The sequence below is a fragment of the Bombina bombina genome, chromosome 4, assembly GCF_027579735.1.
Source record: "Bombina bombina isolate aBomBom1 chromosome 4, aBomBom1.pri, whole genome shotgun sequence".
NCBI classification, from domain to species: Eukaryota; Metazoa; Chordata; class Amphibia; order Anura; family Bombinatoridae; genus Bombina; species Bombina bombina.
Window position 1 is genome coordinate 867527345 of NC_069502.1, and position 24133 is coordinate 867551477.

Genomic DNA, 24133 nt, shown 5'->3' on the forward strand with positions numbered 1-24133 from the left:
CGCTATGGGTGTCCCTGATGTACCTGGCGCCATATTAGCGTGCGTCCCTCGCGCGGGAGGCGAAGGGTCCGACAAGTGGGGAGAGTTAGTCGGCATAACTTCCCCCTCGACAGACCCCTCTGGTGACAATTCTTTTATAGATAAAGACTGATCTTTACTGTTTAAGGTGAAATCAATACATTTAGTACACATTCTCCTATGGGGCTCCACCATGGCTTTTAAACATAATGAACAAGTAGTTTCCTCTGTTTCAGACATGTTTGTACAGACTAGCAATGAGACTAGCAAGCTTGGAAAACACTTTAAACCAAGTTAACAAGCAATATAAAAAACGTTACTGTGCCTTTAAGAGAAACAAATTTTGGCAAAATTTGAAATAACAGTGAAAAAAGGCAGTTAGACTAACGAAATTTTTATAGTGTATGTAACAAGTTAGCAGAGCATTGCACCCACTTGCAAATGGATGATTAACCCCTTAATACCAAAAACGGAATAATAAATTACCCTCCTCAAACACGACTTTTGAAGCCTTTTGAGCCCTTCAGAGATGTCCTGTATCATGCAGAAGGAAGCTGAGTGTCTCTGTAATTTTAGCTACACAGAAAAGCTCTAAAATAGGCCCCTCCCACTCATATTACAACAGTGGAAAGCCTCAGGAAACTGTTTCTAGGCAAAAATCAAGCCAGCCATGTGGAGAAAAAACTAGGCCCCAATAAGTTTTGTCACCAAACACATATAAAAACGATTAACATGCCAGCAAACGTTTTATATTACACTTGTATAAGAGTATGTATCTCTGTTAATAAGCCTGATACCAGTCGCTATTAAATCACTGCATTTAGGCTTAACTTACATTAATCCGGTATCAGCAGCATTTTTCTAGCAAATTCCATCCCTAGAAATATGTTAACTGCACATACCTTTTTTGCAGGAAAACCTGCACGCCATTCCCCCTCTGAAGTTACCTCACTCCTCCTGTGAGAACAGCAATGGATCTTAATTACTTCTGCTAAGATCATAGAAATCACAGGCAGATTCTTCTTCTAATGCTGCCTTTGATAAAACAGTACACTCCGGTACCATTTAAAAATAACAAACTTTTGATTGAAGTTAAGAAACTAACTATAATACACCACTCTCCTCTTACTACGTCCATCTTTGTTGAGAGTTGCAAGAGAATGACTGGATATGGCAGTGAGGGGAGGAGCTATATAGCAGCTCTGCTGTGGGTGATCCTCTTGCAACTTCCTGTTGGGAAGGAGAATATCCCACAAGTAATGGATGATCCGTGGACTGGATACACTTAACAAGAGAAATGTACTATATTTGAATAAGTTAAAAATTCATAGTTACCCAAAAATCAGAATAGACACTAAAGGGTTAATGTATTTACCTAAAAGAGATTAAATGTTTATCATATATAATGGACTAATTTTTTATTTTTTTTCTATTTATTATTTTTATTAGAGGTTTACATCTGGAAATATTACAGGAAAAATTAAGCAAACCAAAAAAAACAATTATTTGATCTATTTAAATTTTAAGCATGCAGAGAAAACGCCTGACACGCGTTTCGCCTATTGCTTTGTCAAAGCCTTTGAGAAAGCAGTAGGCAAAACGCGCGTCAGGCGTTCGCTCTGCTTCTCTGCATGCTTAAAATTTAAATAATAGATCAAATAATCGTTGTTGGCCGTTATCGGCACTTTAGCTTTAAATCCTTGTGGGTAACAAGTGGGGTATATATAAATGATGGACACATGGTAAAATATTTTGATGGAACGTAATGTGCTATATAAAACTATTTACAAGCAAAGGAGCGGAATTGTGATATATTGTGGGATACTCACAACACTGTTCCCTGTGTCCATTACTGACTCGATTCATAGTGTACAACACAATACACACTCCAAACATCCCACAACCTTTTTTGAAGCTAGTCTAGTATAAAATATTTAATTAAGCACTATTTGGGGAATTATTCCCCCTTTTCTTTGCAAGAGAAGCAACTTTTTTATCTATTATAATACTGTGTTCCTGGGAACTACTTTACGATTAGAGACGTTATTAAGACTTATCCTTGTGACAACTATAGCATTACTACATCTAGCTGCTGGCTATATCTGGCAATTGAATACAACACCTATGGTTTTAGTTGTGGGGCACAATATATGCCTAATAATTAATCGTGGGGAATAAATGCTGATATTTTTATCAAGTCAAGCCTAACTGCTAGAGCTTGCTTGGGGGGTGCGCTGTGATTCACTTTTTTTGCGCTCTCTCCGGTATCTATAGCATTTGGTCTTTCCAAACCTATATAATGAGATAATATTGATATATTTCCTATCTACCACATGACTTTACAAGCCATATTTATTTAAGATTATATTCGTTGTTGGAGGAATTTCTTTCTCCCCATATCCCAAGGAGAGTTACGTCCTATTCTATAAAATCTGTGTGGTCCTGGAAGTAACACATCTATTTGTACTTTGATTTTAATACTTCCAATGTATCTATGACAATCCATGTCATCTTTAGGGGTATTTGACATTTAATATAAGTGTACCCACATTGGGACATGAGGATTTGTATGTGAATCAATATAGACCCTATGGTATATTATATAATAATAGTTATACCTATAAGTGTGATAGGTGGTAACAGATCACTGGCCTTATTGCACATATGGTTAATAACATATACACTTGATTTGATGGACTAAAAAATAAAAATAATAATCTTTATTGAATCAAAAATTAGGTGTTTAAAAACAAAGGTTCAGGGGGCAGAGCCAGCCGGGCATGGGAGCGGTCGCATGAAACAGTAGCTCTTGCTAAATCTTCTTAGTATCTGCAATTTTAGCCCACTTTTGCCACCTATGCCAATACCTAGTGATATTGTGACAGCTGGAGTCTTATCAAGCAGACAGCTAAAGGCTTTTTCTCGCCTGCCAGCAGTGTAGCACTTATCTGCAGAAACTTGCAAGATACGCAGTGGGGAAGGAGACAAGGCGCCATTTTTTTTCCCTTCTCCAGCACGATTGTGTAGATGATGACTAACTGGGAAACAGAATTGCTCCGTATCTTCAACGAGCACTGTGACAGATTGGAACACACATTGCTCTTTGCTTTTCAAGGGGAGCCGAACATGAACTTGTTAGGGAAGAGATCCCTGGAACTGAGCAATTAGCGAGGACCATGCCAGCACAATGCTATGCTGGAGTAGGCCACTCAGGCATGCATAAAGCTACAAAGAATACAAGCATCCAGAATGATTGTTCAGGGGATGAAGTGGAGAGCTGTTCCTTAGACCAACCTGCTGAGATGGTTACAAATATCCTGCATACATCTGCTTCTAAGAAATCTGAATATGAGACTTTTTGTCCTAAACGGACTAACGGCATACCTCTGAACATCTACCCCACTGCACAGACCTCGTTCCACATGCCAAAGACTCAGGAAAATATTCCTTAAAAACACTACTTTAACCAACCTGGTACAAGATTTTCAAGGCATCTGATGAAAGATTATACCCCAAGCCTGCGGCAAAGTTATGGAGGAAAGGCATGGGATACGAATCAACGCGTTCCTATTTATGCTATGTGTTTGGTGGCAACATGGTTCACCAGGAGAGAACAGAGAATTTTCCTCATACTGGACTTTTTAATGAGTATAGTGTACATTTTTCTTTTTTGAATGGATGCCCAAACTGACTGTTCTAGAGCTACATAAGATAGCAAGCCAAATTACATATAACGGTTCCTCACGGATCTGTTTGATTCTCCATTGTAATTTAGAGGCTAATATTTTTTTCTGTATTTCATAGAAGTTAAATAGCTTAATAGCTTTATTAGAAACAAGTTAATGTTGTAGATTTCTACTTTTGGCATTTCAATGTGTACCATATAAAATAGCATTATTCCCCTGAGATGAAGACATCCTTCCTAAGAAAGTACACCTAATCTTATATTTTTGGACTGGTAATTTAGAGAAAAGTGCCTATTAGGTATGACCCCATGTTTTGAGCTTTACTATTTCTAATAATTTGTAAATTTGCTTTTGTGAGGTTTGTTCCTTCCTTTTGTGGAGAATCTCCTCTGATTGAAACAGTCACCTGTTGCTGGGTATAGGACCCATGCCCAATCAGCAGGGCTAGACTAAGAGAGAAGAAACTAACTTTATCTTCCTATATCTAAGGATACAAATGCACTCTCCATATAATAGAAGCACTGTCTTTATGTATTTTACCTCCACAGAGGTTGATGTGTACCACTGAGCCTTATCTTTTTTTGGTATAGTGTTGCTACAATCTCATTCTGGTTTGGAACCAATATAAACCACCTTATAATATATTATGCTATCTTAAGAATAGTCTTGGTCTCCCAATTTACTTACAGGTCATTTCCACCTTGATTACCACCCCTTAATCTCCAGTATCTAAACATATATAATGTACCAAACTTACAGCACCCCTTTTGTTACAAGGCACTAGGAAAGATTGTTTTTCTTTCTTTATGTATTGATGGGTGGCTGGTCTCCTGCCTCCATCCTCCCTTCCCCATATGTTACACTCGTGCACATATGAGTGTGTCCAGAGTGCTTAACACAGTTTCCCTTGCAAAATACTGCATATATCATATCCCATTACATATACTATATTTAACTTCTTATTTGTCTGTTACATGCTTCTGATAATACATTCTAATTACATACTCAAAGCTTGAGAGGCTCCTATATGTTTTTAACTTATTTTTCTGACTGTTCTTTATTATAGGGAACCTCAGTTTAATGTTTATTTTTCATACCTTTTTTTGGATATTAATGAAGCACCCTTTGACTTTTGGTTTGTTAGAAAATAAGATATATATCTTCAGAATGTTTTAAAGAAAAGAAAAAAAATGAGAGGTTAAGTTTCTTTTACACATATTTCAATTTTTCTGTGATGCTACAGATTCGACTGTATATTTTCAACAATATGCATGTTATGATTTTTTGAAACCAAATTAGTCAAGATACACTTGACTGAACCGCAATCAAAAATACTAGTGAGGAGCTAAATAGGATAGCTACCTTTATTCATATCCCTCAAGTTTGCAGTGAGCAATAGAACATGCAAATAGAATAAGACTGCAACAATATTGCCAGGTAGGCTATACAACTATTGAAGAAATTAAAGGGACACTGAACCCAATTTTTTTTTCTTTCATGATTCAGGTAGAGCATGCAATTTTATGCAACTTTCTAATTTACTCCTATTATCAAATGTTCTTCATTCTCTTGCTATCTTTATTTGAAAAGCATGAATGTAAGTTTAGAAACTGGCCCATTTCGATTCACAACTTGGGTTGTGCTTGCTGATTGGTGGCTAAATGCACCCACCATTAAACAAGTGCTGTCCAGGGTCTGAACAAAAAAATGGCTGGCTCCTTAGCTTAGATGCCTTTTTTCAAATAAAGATAACAAGAGAACAAAGAAAAATTGATAATAGGAGTAAAATAGAAAGTTGCTTAAAATTGCATGCTCTTTCTGAATCATGAAAAAATGGGTTTAGTGTCCCTTTAATGTATTGATCTCTCTGTACTGGAAACAGTTGTAATTATTTAGCAACACAATAAATTGCTAGGTTACAGTAGCAGTACTCTAGGCATCTTTGTGCCTGATGACTTTTCTTTAATAAAGATAGTACTTAAATAATAAGTTGTTTTAGTTTTTTTTTTGCAAGTCATTAATCACTTCAAATAATATAACATTTAAAGGAATGGGTTTGCTATCGTATTTTGTCTCTCAATATTGATAAGAATGTCACAACAGAAAAATACATACCACTATTGAATTAGGCTGTTCTATGTTCTTAAGGTTATCCTGAATATTCATGGACTGTGATTATAAGTGATTATTCATATTGTGTTTGTGCTTAGTATGGGAAAATATATTAATAAAAAATGCAAACTAAAAAAATAATTTAAATTTTATATGTAGATGATAATGCTAATACATGTGAATTAGAGTGACTGGTGCCAAGTGATACAGTGAGAAGATTGTATTACGTTAAAATTGTTATTAACACATATATAGGTTTATTATAATTACCTACTATTAGATGTGCCCTGATCACTAGTGTACATATCCAGTAGTGGCTACTCACTGACATCTAGCGATTTGCTACTTAACTTTCTTAATATTGTGCTCGGACTTGCCATTTCCTCCTCTTTTAATTCCTTTTCCCATTTATAATTTCATTAAAGATTTGTTTTTATTTCCAATTGTTTCCCATTTACTCTGAATTATTTTCACTTCATTTATGTAGTAGAACAAATGTAATATAAATAAAATCACATACAATGGTTCGCTTCCACCTCATTTAATAACTTGTCCACAATTTTTCTGTTGTGTTCATCCTACCAGGGGGCATATTGGGTTAAATCTTTAGTGTATTTATGGTAAGGAGTGCTATTTTGTGTATGCTTTCTAGTGGTTGTTTCAACCACTATCCTCTTGAATGAAAGTATGTTTGCCTACAGTAATGATGTTTCCGTCTGTTTATATGTGGTGAAAATAAAGATACATACAGTATATATCTAAATATAAAAAAGGGAAGATAATTCTGTGAAAAATAAAGGTAATTTTGGTCAGGTTTGTGGCAGTAGTGTCTATTAGTCAGTGAGCAACTCAATTATCAATTAAATATCTTGATTTCTTTCTAGCTTTAGTTTGAACCACATTTTCTTTAACTATTTAATGCAAATAAAATATATATAATTTATAATAACAATAAAATAAATTATGCTCTAGCTGAATTAAAAAAGTTTAATTTTGACTAGACTATCCCTTTAAAGAGCTACTCTAGATTGTGTAAGGCCACGACAGCCGAGTCTGTTAGAGAACAACACTTACAATTTTTTATCAAGCATATATTACTCCTTTCATTATGTCACAGACATTGTCAAAATTTCTTGTGTGAAGTACAATTTTTTTTTAAAGCAGACTTGACACATTATATGTGGGCAAGTCCTGTTGTGCAACGTTTTGGGGGGGAAATTGCTTTTAGGGCTACAACATAAAAAAAACAAAAAAAAAAAAACCTACATTTTACTCTATGTCACATTTTATTTTTGACAAACTTAGCTGAGTTTAAGGAACTAGCCACCTTGATCAATACCGCCATTCTCCTTGGTAGGAGAATTATATTGAAATACTGGAAATCCCAAAAGGAACACAAATTTACTGAAATTGAAAAAGAAATGATTAAATCTGTTATTTAATGAAACTGACTATAATTCAATTAAGTTCGGAATATAATAAGAAATGTTTTAATAAATGGAAATCATTCATAAAGTTACTGGATGAAAAAACTCAAAAACAGATTATTTATCCATTAAGAGGCTACAATTACATTTTGGAAGCAAACCTAAGAGGAGATTGGCTGTATGTATAACATCATGATAGAACGGGAGAAACAAGGGAAGAGCGAGAGAGGAATTCCCACCCTTTTTTTTCTCTTTCCTTCTTGTATTAATTTAATGTTTGGGGTAAATGGTTAAAAAATGTTGAGGTATTCCTATGTATAAACTATAAAAAGGATGTAATTGTCTTTATTATTTATTTGATATGTAATGGGACTGCACATTTGCAATGTTTTTATTATTCTTCAAGACAATAAAAGAAAAAAAAAACTGATCTTCACAAAGGGTTTCGCTCCCATGATCATCTACTCTAATAAATGCACATTTTATTCCTGGCAGGTCATCACTTGGCTGTTCAAACATATATAGGGAGCCTGGATCCCCCCTGGGGATAAAAAAATACACTGGGCCACCAGGTAACTGCTTGAGGTGCATAAGGGACCTCAAATAGCTCCAAACGTATGCCTCCAGAAGATGACATGATGCAATCATCAGCAGAAGGTGTGGGTGACAACTACATGTCTCTTTGTACTTAAAGGGACATTAAAACCCACATATTTATTTTTTTCATTCATGATTCACATAGAGCAGGGATTTTTAAACTTGTCCATAACAGGCCAGATTTTCAGGTTATCTGAACTGGAGCATAAGTGTATATAATCAGCTTATTAGTAAAAATGGTTAGTTATTACCTGCTCTCACCCAAGGTAATCCTGAAAATATGACCTGTTAGGGAGGTCTAAGGAGGTTTGAAAACCTATGAGAGAGCATACAATTTTAAACAACTTTCCAATTTACTTATGTTACATAGTTTGCTTAATTCTCTTTGTATCCTATGTAGGCTCAAGAGTTGGGAGCTAGATGCTGATTCGTGGCCACACATGTATACATCTGGTCATTGTCTTACTAAAGTGTTCAGCTAGCTCCCAGTTGTGCATTTTTGCTACTTCAATAAAGGATATCAAGAAAATGAAGCAAAATGGATAATAAGTAAATTGGAAACTTGTTTGAAATTGTATGCACTGTTAGAAATCATGAACGATAATTTGGGGGTTTCATTCATGTCCTTTTAAGAGATTAAGCTCTGATTTTCTTGATTTCCTTTAATATGAAGTTTCTGATGTTTCATAAGAGTTGATTTCTGACGAAAACATTTCCCACAGTTATGACATGAAAATTCTTTCTCCCCTGTATGTCTTTTCTGATGGACAATAAGATGTGATTTCAGAGTAAAACATTTCCCACATTCTGAACATGAAAATGCTTTTTCTCCTGTATGAATTTTCTGATGAGTAACAAGTTGTGATTTCTGGATAAACTGTTTTCCACATTCAAAACATGAAAATGCTTTTACTCCTGAATGAATTTTCTGATGCTGAATAAGATATGGTTTCCGAGTAAAACACTTCCCACAGTCAGAACATGAAAATGCTTTCTCCTTTGTATGAATTTTCTGATGTGTAATAAGCCTTGCATTCTGAGAAAAACATTTCCCACATTCAGAACAGGAGAATCCTGTATGCATTTTTTGATGTGCAACAAAATTTCTTTTACGGTTAAAACATTTCCCACATATTTGACAGGAAAATTGATTTTCTCCTGTATGAGTTTTCAGATGTCTATAAAGATGTGATTTCTTGCGAAAATATTTACCACATTCAGAACATGGAAATTCTTTTTCTCCTGTATGAATTTTGTTATGAGCAACAAGAGTTTCTTTACGGTTAAAACATTTGCCACATATAGGACAGGAAAATGGCTTTTCGCCTGTATGAATTTTCAAATGTTTATAAAGATCTGATTTCTGAATAAAACATTTCCCACACTCAGAACATGACAATTCTTTCTCTCCTATATGAATTTTCTGATGACCAATAAGATATGATTTCCGGTTAAAAGATTTTCCACATACAGAACATAAAAATCCTCCTGTATGAATGTTCTGATGTGCAACAAGATTTCCTTTACGGTTAAAACATTTCCCACATATATGACAGGAAAATGGATTTTCTCCTGTATGAATTTTCAAGTGTGTATAAAGATGTGATTTCCTAGTAAAACTTTTTCCACATTCAAAACATAAATGTCCCGCAGGTCTTTGATTTTGAAGAAGATTGAAAGAAGCATCAGCACTCTGACCATAACTAAGGTTAATGCAGTTTGTTAAGTCACCTGTTGATAACAAAATGGTTAGAATGTTATTTATTAATTACATACTTAATTTATCTTGAGAACAATTTAACAGTTCTGAATTAGTGCCTACTACATAGGTATGGGGACTGGCTGTGGCCCATACAAACTTTCCCTAGCTCCAAGTTAAAGGGACAGTCAAGTCCAAAAAACCCACCATAATTTATGCTTCCTAGATAAATTCCTTTCCTTCCGGATAGGGAGAGTCCACGGTTTCATTCCTTACTGTTGGGAAATACAACACGTGGCCACCAGGAGAAGGCAAAGACACCCCAGCCAAAGGCTTAAATATCCCTCCCACTTCCTCATTACCCCAGTCATTCTGCTGAGGGAACAAGGAAAAGTAGGAGAAATATTAGGGTATAAATAGTTCCAGAATAAAATAAATAGACCGCCCATAGACAAGAAAAAAACGGGCGTGGGCTGTGGACTCTCCCTATCCGGAAGGAAAGGAATCTGTCTGGTAAGCATAAATTATGTTTTCCTTCCTAAGATAGGGAGAGTCCACGGCTTCATTCCTTACTGTTGGGAAAACTATACCCAAGCTCCAGAGGAACCTGAATGAAAAATGGGAGGGAACAAAAAGGAAGAGGCAGACCCTATTCTGAGGGCACCACACCCTGCAAAACGTTTCTCCCGAAAGCTGCTTCAGCCAAAGCAAAAACATCAAAACTTGTAAAATTTTGAAAAAAGTATGTAAGGAGGACCAGGTAGCTGCCTTACAAATCTAATCCATAGAGGCCTCATTCTTAAAGGCCCAAGAGGAAGCCACTTCTCTAGTGGAATGAGCCGTTATCCTCTCAGAAGGACGATGTGCCGCTGTCTTGTATGCTAAGCGGATGACACTCCTTAACCAAAAAGATAGGGAAGTCAAAGTAGCCTTCTGCACCTTATGCTTCCCCGAATAGACAACAAAGAGGAAGATTGTCTAAGCTCCTTAGTAGCCTGAAGATAGAACTTCAAGGCGCGAACCACATCCAAATTGTGAAGTGTTTCTTCGATAAAGAAGGATTAGGACACAAGGAAGAAACCACAATCTCCTGATTGATGTTACGCCTTAGGGAAAAAAAAAAAAAACTAATTTAGCACGTAAAACTGCCTTATCTGATAAGAGGGCTCACATTGCAAAGCAGAGATCTCAGAATATCTGCGCGCAGAGGCAATAGCCAATAAAAAGAGAACCTTCCAATATAACAATTTAATGTCAACGGAATGTAGAGGCTCAAACGGAACCTGTTGCAAAACCCGAAGAACAAGATTTAGGCTCCAAGGAGGAGCCCCAGGAGCCGACTTCCAAGTACTCTTGGGTTGCTCGGGCTTGGAGGAGGATTGGGATTTGTCAGAACGAAAGGAACAAAAATTAGAAGATTGTCGTCCCTTAGACTTGTTCTGATCTCCCTTGCCTCCGGTAACCGTAGAAATAATGGAGTTCAGGCCTGGACCAAATAAAATCTTTCCCTTGAAGGGAAGAGAAAGGAGTCTGGACTTTGAAGTCTTGGTCTACGGATATGACTTCTACCAGAGCGCCCGGCGGGCTAGGACTGCAAAGCCAGAGGCCTTTGCATTTAGGCGAATAATTTGCATGTTCGCAACACATATAAAAGAATTAGCAATTCTCATAACTTTAATTCTGTCTTGAATATCTTCGAGGGGAGACCCCACATCAATGAGAGCTGCACCCGCCGGTTGAAACAAAAATCCCATTTGTTGAAACATCTTTATTTTTATTTTTAATTTTTATTTTATTGAGGTTAAAATAGTATAAATACAACAGTCTCATCAACAGGTTACACTTCACAACATACGTTATACTGACATGACATGGCATTTTGGGCACCTCAGTTTTTCAATCTTATAGGTTCGCTTAGTCCTCAGACAAACAGGACCAATCGAGGGCCCAGAAATTGAATAAAGCAGTTGAGGACATGTTGATGGAGATAATAGTGAAAATTGCAGCTGCAGTATAAGTCAGATAAATACAGATTATGGAATGAACACACTATACCAAAACAGTGAAGTATAAAGAGGGCACCAATGTAACTCTATGGATCAACAGTTGTTACAGGTGAGGTGCAAAACAATCCACAATTATTATTTGAATCCAAATAAACCAGTAACACTAAGCAGTTAAAGGAGCATAAACGTTGCTAAAACTATTATCATGGGTACACTTCAGAGAAGCAGGAAATCGTAAATGAACTTGAGTTTCCTGTATTGGAACCCCGAGAGCCATGCTACAGAAATGCAGGGAAAGACTGGAGCATGACACTGCGGGTTGGACAGAGACTACTATACTCTGTCAAAAATTTATGCGGAGGAAAGGATTCAACCCTAACCGCATAAGAATGGTGGGGGGGCGGAGGGCATGCTGGGAATAGCATAGCCTTCAGTTGTCAATTTTCATATCTAGCAAGGCAAACAACCCCGGAGTAAACATAGAAATACGAAACACATAGAAGGCTATATAAGTTTTAGTGTCTGCGTAAGTGATTGCTTCAAGCCTATGTGGGGGCTATGCTATAGCTAACATGGTCTAACTGCTTTGAGGAACATAGAATACTAATGTAACAACTTAACATTATTTAAAACTGAACACAAGGGGAAAGGGAAAGTGAGACTCACAGGTCTTCGTGTTAAAGGCCAAATCGATCTACCAAAAAATCATTTTAACTAAATAATATACCTATAACTCAGGATAGGAAATAGCACACAGGTAATATGTACGACTGGTAGGTCACTGAATCTAGTTCCCCAGACTAGAGTATAGAGTAAGCTGTGTGAATTTTATTTACTATAAGTAATGAGAAACTAAGCTTTTAATTAATTACACCATATATTCATAAAGTAGATTGATATCATACTCATTAACTGAGCTGTAGGACCACTCAATAAAAATAAAGCTCACAAGTACACCCTAAGCAAGGGCTGAGCGCTATTAGTGGTCCCTCTGCATAAATATATACGCTGTGGGGCTAGTCCCAAAGAAAACTATGCGCTTAGCTAGATGAGGGTTCCTAGATCAGTGTGTGCCGCAAAATAGAGAGATATCAATAATATGAACTAAACATATCATAATCACTTGAAGTTAACTCATAGGAAACTACCTGCACCAAAGTTAGTCATTTCTATGTGTGGAAAGCTTACGATTATAGAATGGTAGACATCCCCACATAACCACCAATAAGCCCATAGTAGCGTATCATGCTGATATATTCTCCTGTTTCCTAGAGCTCTAAGGGTACTTGAAATATTACTCTGTCTTATAATAATTAACAAAAAGAGATCTTGAGGTAGATAGCAATAATTCTCTAACTAGGAGGAAGACATAACAATTACATGCTTAGGCCAAGGTAGGCAATTAGAATAAAAGGTCTCACATTTCCACTAAACTAAAATACACTAGGATTGTTGGGGTCATAAAGCAAGATGATCGCAACGGCAAGACAGCAAGTGCGGACCTCCCGATCCTCATATAGAACTGCAATTACAGGGCAAAGTTGTCTTGTCGGGACTTGGCGTTAGCTGCAGAAATGACCCACAACACAAACCCACAGTTTCAGTATAGACATTCAGCCCACACCAGCTTTCACACAGTGTGTTACCACAAAAGGAGTCTCTTGTAATGTAGCTAGCTGCCACGGGCCATAATCAGTGCAGGGCCTCAGGTCCAGCAGGGTATTGACCTCTAGCTTCCTCAGTAAATGCAGCCGGGCTCTCTCCTTCATTGTTCCCCCCTTCCAAAACTCAGTCCTGTTCTGTTGAGGTATGGCCTCACAGCGGTCCTTGTGATCTTGGATAGCCTGTACATATAGAGGCTCAGAGATGCAGAGGCTCTGCTGAGCACCGGAGCAGTGTGAGACAAGATATCCACTGGTAAGCCATTTTACTGCCACAATCGCTACTTCCTTAGCAAACACAGGTCCAGGCCGGCCACTCAGTGTCTCTAGAGCCTCTCCCTCAAAGGCCCTCGCAGCCATTACTTTTGTCAGGCAGTCACATGTCGCCTGTTGCTTCGGAGGGTCAGCCGCACTTTCTCGGGCAACTACACTCGGTGGGTACCTATTCCTGACATGGGCCGGGGTAGCGTCTAGGTGGGAGGCGGATTCTGTGGGAGGGTGTCTGGCGAAAGCCTCCAGAGTGACTGTTTCGTATGGTTCCAGGGCCATAGCCACTCGCTCAAGCCGCCCGCCTTCAGCTCGGTCCGGACCATGAGTTCTACTGACCTCTATAAGTCGGTCAAGTCGGCTCATCAGCCAGCGGCCGTAATTATCAAAAAGGGCTAGGATAGCCGTGCGGTGATCCTCCATAATCCTCTCGGATCTCAAAAGGCCCCAGCACAATCTAGTCGCGACAACAGAGCACCCTGTTTTAGGTTTTGAGAGCTCACTGTGGCCCTTCCTCGGGTCTACTTGAGGTCTCCTAGCTGGTCGGATGGCAGGTAGCTGGCTTCTGATGTTTTTATTTCTTTGCTGAAAACCATCCGGCCCGGTATAGGCCGCATCCCCGGACTATATTAGTTTCAGCCTGGTCCTGGAGACTGGTCCGCCCAAAATCTGCAAACAAACAGCTGAAAATTGCCCAACTGCTTCCTAGGTGCATTCAGGAGCACATAAGGCTGGAAATTCGGTTTTCTTGTTGCCAGAACTTAGTTAAAAATATCTATTTCTATGCTTTTTCTCAGGAGCTCCAGCTAAGAAGTTCCTCTCAGCTTGCTGGCTAGCTCCGCCCTTGTTGAAACATCTTTATCAGAAAGGTTTCCATTTTCTTATCCATCGGCTTTCTGAAAGAAGAACTATCCTCAAGAGGTATAGTAGTACGTTTAGCAAGCATAGAGATAGCACCATCCACCTTAGGAATGGAGCCCCACAAATCCAGTTGAGAGTTCAGGACCGGGAACAACTTTTTAAAAGTAGACAAGAGGGAAAAGGAAGAACCAATTCTTTCCCATTCGTTCTTAATAATGTTCGCCATCTTAACCGGCACATGAAAAGTCAAAGGAACTTTCCTGTCTTCGTAAACTCTGTCTAATTTAGGTATCATAGGTTCTTCAGGCAGCACGGCCTCTGGAACCTCTAACGTAGACAGAACCTCCTTTAATAAAAAACACAAGTGCTCAATTTTAAATCTAAAGGATGGTTCCTTAGACGCTAAGGACTCCGACCCAGAAAATTCACCATCTGAAGCTACAGAAGTTAACTCATCATCGGATAACTGGGACATAATAGCTAAATCAGATAAATATTATGATGACTCCGGGTCAGGAGAGCTATGTTTAACCTTTCTCTTGCGTTTGTTAGAGCGATGTAATGCACTGAGGGCTGCAGACACCACCGTTTGTAACTGCGCGGCAAAGTCTGCAGGAAGAAGGCCACCTCCGGATGGAGGATTAGATGTGCTACAGGGAACTGCATGTGGAGTAGATAATGTAGCAAGGGTAGTAATCTCACGGGACGCCAAGTCCTGAGAGGTAGATGGCTCAGAGTTACTAAGAGCCTTAGCAGGCTTGTCTCCCTTCTTAGACTTTAGAACTGTGTTAAGGCATGTGGAACATAATTGAGTGGGCGGAAAAACCATGGCCTCCTTACAATAACATGTCAGAGTCCTCCATAGCTCAGGTTATACCCACAGAAGGACACAAATAAAAATGTTTTTATTATAGAAAACTGCACCTTTATACTTCCAATGGCTGGGGCACTCACCACCTCCTAGACCCAGACAGTTAACAGAGGAAACGCTCTCTTCAGGTTCAAGTCTTAGCCGGAATGGAGGAAATTAACATAGACCTTAACATAGACCTGATATTACAAGTACAGCAAGTAATGGGAGCAAAAACGAAAGTAAAACTTAAAAAGTGAAACCTGTTTGTTCCAGCCAAAAACACACAGTCTATCAGCCCAGGAAAAAAAAAAAATCACACAATAATGAATAAAATGATTAATTAACCCCAACTGTTCAATAAACCCCCTTCAGAGAATATTAAGCCTGGATCCTATCAAGGTATAAAGGAGCCACACTGTGAACCGGTTATAGTGTTCTATGTGTAAAAATTGAAACAATCTAACCTCCAGGATCCATGCTGTGGAACAGAACACAGCCTCTTAAGTGTGACAGTCTTATAGCAACGCTCCTGACATGGACTTGAGTGAGAGAAAGCAGGCAGTGAAACTCGTCAACACCGATTACTTAGGAGCTGTTACCAGTAGTCTGGATGGTTTCCCAGAAAAACTTTCTCTGCATCTCCAGACTCTAACTTTCATCAATACTCTCACTGTGAGGTTGAAAACTCCAGTCCTATCTCGAAGGGCAGATACCCTTTTTCAGGACTCTCCAAATCTTATGCCACTTCTCTGCCACCTCCTAACGTGACTGGGGTCTTGAAGAAGTGGGAGGGATATTTAAGCATCTGTCTGGGGTGTCTTTGCCTCCTCCTGGTGGCCAGGTATTTCCCAACAGTAAGGAATGAAGCCGTGGACTCTCCCTATCTTAGGAAGGAAAACATAATTTATGTAAGAACTTGCCTGATAAATTAATTTCTTTCATATTGGCAAGAGTCCATGAGCTAGTGACGTATGGGATATACAATCCTACCAGAAGGGGCAAAGTTTCCCAAACCTCAAAATGCCTATAAATACACCCCTCACACCACACACACACACACACACACACACACACAATTCAGTCTAACGAATAGCCAAGTAGTGGGGTGATAAAGAAAAGAGTAAATAGCGTCAACAAAGGAATTTGGAAATAATTGTGCTTTATACAAAAAATCATAACCATAAAAAGGGTGGTTCTCATGGACTCTTGCCAATATGAAAGAAATTAATTTATCAGGTAAGTTCTTACATAAATTATGTTTTCTTTCATGTAATTGGCAAGAGTCCATGAGCTAGTGACGTATGGGATAGCAATACCCAAGATGTGGAACTCCACACAAGAGTCACTAGAGAGGGAGGGATAAAATAATAAACCGCCATTTTCCGCTTAAAAAATTAATCCACAACCCAAATTATAAATTTATTTTCATAATGAAAAGAAAAAAAACTTAAACATAAGCAGAAGAATCAAACTGAAACAGCTGCCTGAAGAACTTTTCTACCAAAAACTGCTTCCGAAGAAGCAAATACATCAAATCGGTAGAATTTAGTAAATGTATGCAAAGAAGACCAAGTTGCTGCTTTGCAAATCTGATCAACTGAAGCTTCATTCTTAAAAGCCCACGAAGTGGAGACTGATCTAGTAGAATGAGCTGTAATTCTCTGAGGCGGAGCCTGACCTGACTCCAAATAAGCCTTGAGAATCAAAAGCTTTAACCAAGATGCCAAGGAAATTGCAGAAGCCTTCTGACCTTTCCTAGAACCAGAAAAGATAAATAGACTAGAAGTCTTCCTGAAATCTTTAGTAGCTTCAATGCAATATTTCAAAGCTCTTACCACATCCAAAGAATGTAAGGATCTCTCCAAAGAATTCTTAGGATTAGGACACAAAGAAGGGACAACAATTTCTTTATTAATGTTGTTAGAATTCACAACCTTAGGTAGAAATTTAAATGAAGTCCGCAAAACTGCCTTATCCTGATGGAAAATCAAAAAAGGAGATTCACAAGAAAGAGAAGATATATGGGAAACTCTTCTAGCAGAAGAGGTGGCCAAAAGGAACAACACTTTCCAAGAAAGTAGTTTAATGTCCAAAGAATGCATAGGCTCAAACGGAGGAGCCTGTAAAGCCGTCAAAACCAAATTAAGACTCCAAGGAGGAGAGATTGATTTAATAACAGGCTTGATATGGACCAAAGCCTGTCAAAACAGTGAATATCAGGAAGCTTAGCGATCTCTCTGTGAAATAAGACAGAAAAAGCAGAGATTTGTCCCTTCAAGGAACTTGCAGACAAACCCTTATCCAAACCATCCTGAAAAAACTGTAAAATTCTAGGAATTCTAAAAGAATGCCAGGAGAATTTATGAGAACACCATGAAATATAAGTCTTCCAAACTCGATAATAAATCTTCCTAGAAACAGATTTACGAGCCTGTAACATAGTATTAATCACCGAGTCCGAGAAACCTCTAGGCGTTCAATTTCCATACCTTCAAATTTAATGATTTGAGATCCTGATGGAAAAACGGACCTTGAGACAAGATCTGGCCTTAATTGAAGTGGCCAGGGTTGGCAACTGGACATCTGAACAAGATCCGCTTACCAACACCTGTGAGGCCATGCTGGAGCTACCAGCAACACAAACGATTGTTCCATGATGATCTTGGAAATCACTCTTGGAAAACGAACCAGAGGCGGGAAGATATAAGCAGGTAGGTAACACCAAGGAACTGCCAACGCATCCACTGCTTCCGCCTGAGGATCCCTAGACAGGTACCTGGGTAGTTTCTTGTTTAGATGAGAAGCCAATAATAAATTGATTAAAAAATATAACACTTTATTAAACATGTATACTATGACAAACAAAATTACTCGATTGGATCAAATCAAGAAATGGGTAATGACCATCCACTTCTATATAGTCATATGAGATGATCCAACAAAAGTTAAAAACAGTCAAGCTACGTAAAGACCGCTGCTCTATAACCCTGTCCGCCTGCTCTGAGCAGGCGGACAGGAATCGCTGGAAATCAACCTGATCGGGTTGATTCACACCTCCCTGCTGGCGGCCGATAGGCCGCGAGTCATCAGGGGACGGCGTTGCACCAGCAGCTCTTGTGAGCTGCTGGTGCAATGTTAAATGCGGAGAGTGTATTGCTCTCCGCATTTAGCGAGGTCTTGCGGACCTGATCCGCACTGTCGGATCAGGTCCGCAAGACCTTTGATAAATTGGGGCCACAGACTATGCGCTCAAAGGCATCCTCCTGCCTGCGTACTGCTGGGATTGAACCCAGTCAGCCGATTTCTAAATAACGTCCCTATATCTTGTCACAACATTCATACCAATCATATGCTCAGTTGGCCGTGTGAGTTAAATAACACACAGAAGGTATCACTAATCTCGTGTTCAACTCCTATGACTTGTTTATATCGTGTTGGGCATAAACAGGTACACTGTGTCACAATTAATCACTTTGCAACACAACACAACACAATAATACTCGTTTGTAATTCGCCTGTTAACACATTATGTATCCCCACAAAGTGTTACAAAAGGATATCCCAATTAGTGTATTATCACACAGTACTCGAATTGTCCTACATTCCTTTCTGTTTGATAATCACCTCAACACAGAACTAGTACCGTTAGTTAAGTCAAACATTACACTTAATATATAAGTCGCTATATTAGGATGTCTATTGTAACTGAAAAGAACAAGCCGTAGCTCCTACAATCTGCAATAGCACCACCAGGACACGCCCACCGACGCGTTTCATCACTGGTACATGACTTCGTCAGGGCATAGGGGCGGCCCAGCCATTCAGTCCGTATGATATAGTTTCTGGTTACCATAGGAACGATGTCTTTTTGCAGAAGTGTTTCCCGCAATTTTCGGCGATCGTATAGATCAAGAAAGTGAATCAAACATCCCTTGTATTTGAAACACATAGGTATAAAGGTCCACTTGCTAGAGTAATAGGGAGATTATTCAGTATGAATGTTTTAGCCATATTTTATCTAAGCTATGTTAATGTCCGCATATAACCGGATTCATATATGTACATATCGAACTCTATTGCGCTACTGATCGTTATATAAGATGTTGACATTTACCATCTGTGCTTATTCATTTATAATGTCGCCATGTATAGAATCATCAGTAAAAACGCATATTAGCAATTAGCACTACGTAACCTAATACGTTTAAGCCTACCTCCCAAGATACTCTGCCGTTGCTATATAAGCAGCATGTATTTATCGGAATATTCACCGTTTTTTATGAGGCCGTGATATCAGTCAGGGGTGATGATAACATCTCTGAGTTTATAATATATAAATATTATTCAATATTTATGGTACGTTAGTTCATGTTGATGTTAAAAGATGATTCATTCACACCTTTTGTAAAACATGTTGTTAGACTAATTCATGATATAGAGACTTTAAATGTAAATCATTCGATCTTTTTTAGTACTTCTTTACTAATATATTGTGTATATATTATCTATGCTTTATTTTACCTGTAAGATCATCATAACCAGACATACTCACATAGGGCATTTAATCCCTACTATTATTGGTCACAGGTATATTGATCAACATACATTTAAAACATATAGTCTTCCTTAGAAGTATCCAATCGTTTGATATTGTTCATCTGATATATACATACAATTGTACATTTATTTTAAGGAAGAATAATACAAGAGAATACTTAATTTATAGGAAGCTTTTATATGAAATTGCTTCATTGAGGCCTTTGGGGGATGCAGATCGTAGTTCATGTATCCGTCTGCATTCTTTTTGCAGGAGCAGTTTGTTAATGTCTCCCCTTCTAACTCTTAATTTCAGTTGTTCAATGGCAAAAAAATGCACTTGATATTTATCTTCCTTATGTACTGTATTCATATGTTTGGCCACCGGTACATTGCGGTTCCACTTCCATTATGTCCACTTATGTCTTCCATGTGTTCCAACACCCTTGTGCGTAATTCCCTGGAGGTCTCGCCCACATAAATTAGGGGGCATTTGCACATGGCAACATATATGACTCTCTTTGTTCTACAATTCATGAATTCATTTATTTGATAACTTTTTCCTGTCTGGGGATGTGCAAAGCTTTTCATGGAGGACATATTTTTACACGCCTGGCAGCAGCCACATTTAAAGAAGCCTTTTGTTTCTTGCAGCCATGTCCTTTGTTTAGTTTGAGAGAAGTGACTTCTTGTCAGAATATCTGAGATTTTGAGATCTGCTATTCGTTATATTAGGTTTCTCAGTAATTACTTCTGACAAGTCAGGGTCATCCTGCAAGATATGCCAATGTTTATGGAAAATATTATAAATTGTGCTGTTCTTTTCATCGAAGGTACCTATTATTCTGATTGTCTGAGTGTTAGCACAATCTTCATCCATTTTCTTATCTTGTAATAAGATTGGTCTCTCTAGCGCTTTTGCGCGTTGATAGGCTTTTTTGAGGCATATATTAGGGTAACCCCTTTCTTTAAACCTCTTCCTCAGTTCCTTAGCTTCTGACTCAAAGTCTTCCACAGTGCTACAATTGTGTCTAGCTATTTGGATATTGTCCAAATGGAATGCCCATCTTTTGACTTTTAGGATGGTAACTCTTCCAATTAAGGAGACTATTTGTTGATGTCTTTTTTCTGAATAGCTTCGTACTTAGGGACCCATCAGTCTCTTTCTTGATCTCTAAATCCAGGAAAGAGATACTAGTTTCTTCAATAGTAGAGGTATAATGCATACCATGTATGTTATTATTCAGCCAACACATAAAATTAGTAAAATCCTCTTTGGAGCCTGTCCACAATATCAAGACATCATCAATGTAGCTAATATACAAATCCATAAAATTCATAAATGGATTGGTGTCTTGATTAAGGATGTATGTGTGTTCAACCCACCCTAGGAACAAATTGGCATATGTAGGTGCACAGCATGTGCCCATTGTTGTGCCCTTTTTCTGTAAATATACTTTGTTATCGAACAAAAAATAATTGTATTGTAAAACAAGATCTAGGAGGTCAATAACAAAATCATCCTCTTCACTGCCTCTAGGATTAATCATTTTAAGAAAGTACTGTATGGCCTGTCTACCTAGGGAGTGAGAGATGTTGGAATACAGACTCTCAACATCAATACTAGCCAGTAAGGTATTCTCTTGTACGTGAAAATTTTCCAAATATTTCAAGACATCTTTAGTGTCCTGAACATATGATGTTAGCGTATGTACAAATTCTCGTAATTTCTTGTCAATATATATACTGATGTTTTCAGTTAGCCATCCATTGCCAGACACTATCTGTCTGCCTGGTGGTGCATTGAGGTCCTTATGAATCTTAGGTAGGCTATAGAATGTTGCTATTCTTGGTGTCATATTGCACATGAATTGATACTCAGACCTGGTGATAATTCTTTCACCATAACCTCTATCTAGTAACGATTTCAATTCTTTTGTGAATATCAACGTAGGGTCTTGTGATAGTATTTGATAATACTCTGTATTTGTTAAGATATCAAGACACATCTTTTTGTATTGTGTGTTCTTCATAATAACCAGGTTACCGCCCTTGTCGGCATTCTTAATTGTTATCTCTTGATTATTTTTTAGTTTGGCTAGTGCTTTCCTTTCTTTAAAACTCAAGTTCTTCTTAGCTTTACTTTTACAATTAAGTGCTTCCAGTTCAGTGGTTACTAGAGATACAAACTTGTCAATAGTTGGGTATTTTGAGATGGTGGGCATAAAAGTGCTCTTTGGTTTTACAACATTGCTTACTTGGACATTGCCAGTGTCATCATTTTCATCAACCAATGTTATCATCAAATTAACTATCTCCTGATCTTCCTCCTCAACACCCATATCAGAGAGGCAGATTTTATTAGCATCTTTATGATATTTATGAAGTGCTAATTTTCTCGCAAAAAGATGTGTGTCTTTAACCCAGTTAAAAGTATCGTATTTAGGGGTGGGAATAAATGAAAGACCTTTTGATAACAGAGTATGATGTTCAGATCTTAACTCTATGCCTGCCAGATTTATGATTTCTAATCCCTCATCTTTCATTTTTGTTTGTTTTCATTTCGGTTTGTTGCCTTGTTCTCACAGTTCTTTTTGGTGGGAACAGATCCTTCTCTAAAAAACTAAATTTATGCTTACCTGATAAATTTATTTCTCTTGTGGTGTATCCAGTCCACGGGTTCATCCATTACTTGTGGGATACCAATACCAAAGCTTTAGGACACGGATGAAGGGAGGGACAAGGCAGGAACTTAAACGTAAGGCACCACTGCCTGTAAGACCTTTCTCCCAAAAATAGCCTCCAAGGAAGCAAAAGTATCAAATTTGTAGAATTTAGAAAAAGTATGAAGCGAAGACCAAGTCGCCGCCTTACAAATCTGTTCAACAGAGGCCTCATTTTTAAAAGCCCATGTGGAAGCCACCGCTCTAGTGGAATGAGCTGTAATTCTTTCAGGAGGCTGCTGGCCAGCAGTCTCATAAGCTAAGCGGATTAAGCTTCTCAGCCAAAAAGAAAGAGAAGTTGACGAAGCCTTTTGGCCTCTCCTCTGTCCAGAGTAGACAACAAACAAAGCAGATGTTTGACGAAAATCCTTCGTAGCTTGTAAATAAAACTTTAGAGCACAAACTACATCAAGATTGTGTAATAGACGTTCCTTCTTAGAGGAAGGATTAGGACATAATGAAGGAACAACGATCTCCTGATTGATATTCTTATTAGATACCACCTTAGGAAGAAACCCAGGTTTGGTACGCAAAACTACCTTATCTGCATGGAAAATTAGATAAGGGGAATCACACTGTAAAGCAGATAACTCCGAAACTCTTCGAGCCAGGAAATAGCTACTAAAAACAGAACTTTCCACAGATAAAAGTTCAATATCTATGGAATGCAAAGGTTCAAACAGAAACCCTTGAACTTTAAGAACTAAATTCAAACTCCATGGCGGAGCAACAGGTTTAAACACAGGCTTGATTCTAACCAAAGCCTGACAAAACGCCTGAACGTCTGGAACCTCAGCCAGACGTTTGTGCAAAAGAATAGACAGAGCAGAAATCTGTCCCTTTAAGGAACTAGCTGACAATCCCTTCTCCAATCCCTCTTGGAGAAAGGATAATATCCTAGGAATCCTGACTTTGAGTAACCCTTGGATTCACACCAATGAAGATATTTACACCATATCTTATGATAGATTTTCCTGGTGACAGGCTTTCGAGCCTGAATTAAGGTATCTATGACCGACTCGGAGAAACCACGCTTTGATAGAATCAAGCGTTCAATCTCCAAGCAGTCAGACGCAGAGAAATTAGATTTGGATGTTTGAAGGGACTTGAAGTAGAAGGTCCTGCCTTAGCGGCAGAGTCCATGGTGGAAAGGATGACATGTCCACCAGATCTGCATACCAAGTCCTGCGTGGCCACACAGGAGCTATCAAGATCACCAAAGCTCTCTTCTGATTGATCTTGGCAATCAGACGAGGGAGCAGAGGAAACACATAAGCCAGGCTGAAGGACCAGGGCGCTGCTAGAGCATCTATCAGCGCTGCCTTGGGATCCCTGGACCTGGACCCGTAACGAGGAAGCTTGGCGTTCTGACGAGACGCCATGAGATCCAGTTCTGGTTTGCCCCATAGTTGAATCAACTGGGCAAATACCTCCGGATGGAGCTCCCACTCCCCCGGATGAAAAGTCTGCCGACTTAGAAAATCCACCTCCCAGTTCTCTACTCCTGGGATATGGAAAGCTGAGAGATGGCAAGAGTGAACCTCTGCCCATAGAATTATCTTTGAAACCTCCAAAATTGCCAGGGGGCTCCTTGTTCCCCCTGATGGTTGATATAGGCTACAGTCATGATGTTGTCCGACTGAAATCTGATGAACCTGACCGCAGCTAGCTGAGGCCAAGCCTGAAG

General features: G+C 38.6%; 1 protein-coding gene across 1 annotated transcript in view; it reads right to left on the reverse strand.

Moving 5' to 3' along the window:
- Positions 1-7283: 7283 nt before the first annotated feature.
- The window catches only part of LOC128657352 (gastrula zinc finger protein XlCGF48.2), a 292924-nt gene continuing 276074 nt past the window's right edge, over positions 7284-24133 (reverse strand). The window contains exon 10 of the mRNA XM_053711666.1: positions 7284-9571. Coding sequence (XP_053567641.1) covers positions 8469-9571 — 1103 coding nt within the window. The 3' untranslated portion in view covers positions 7284-8468. The remainder of the gene's footprint in view (positions 9572-24133) is intronic.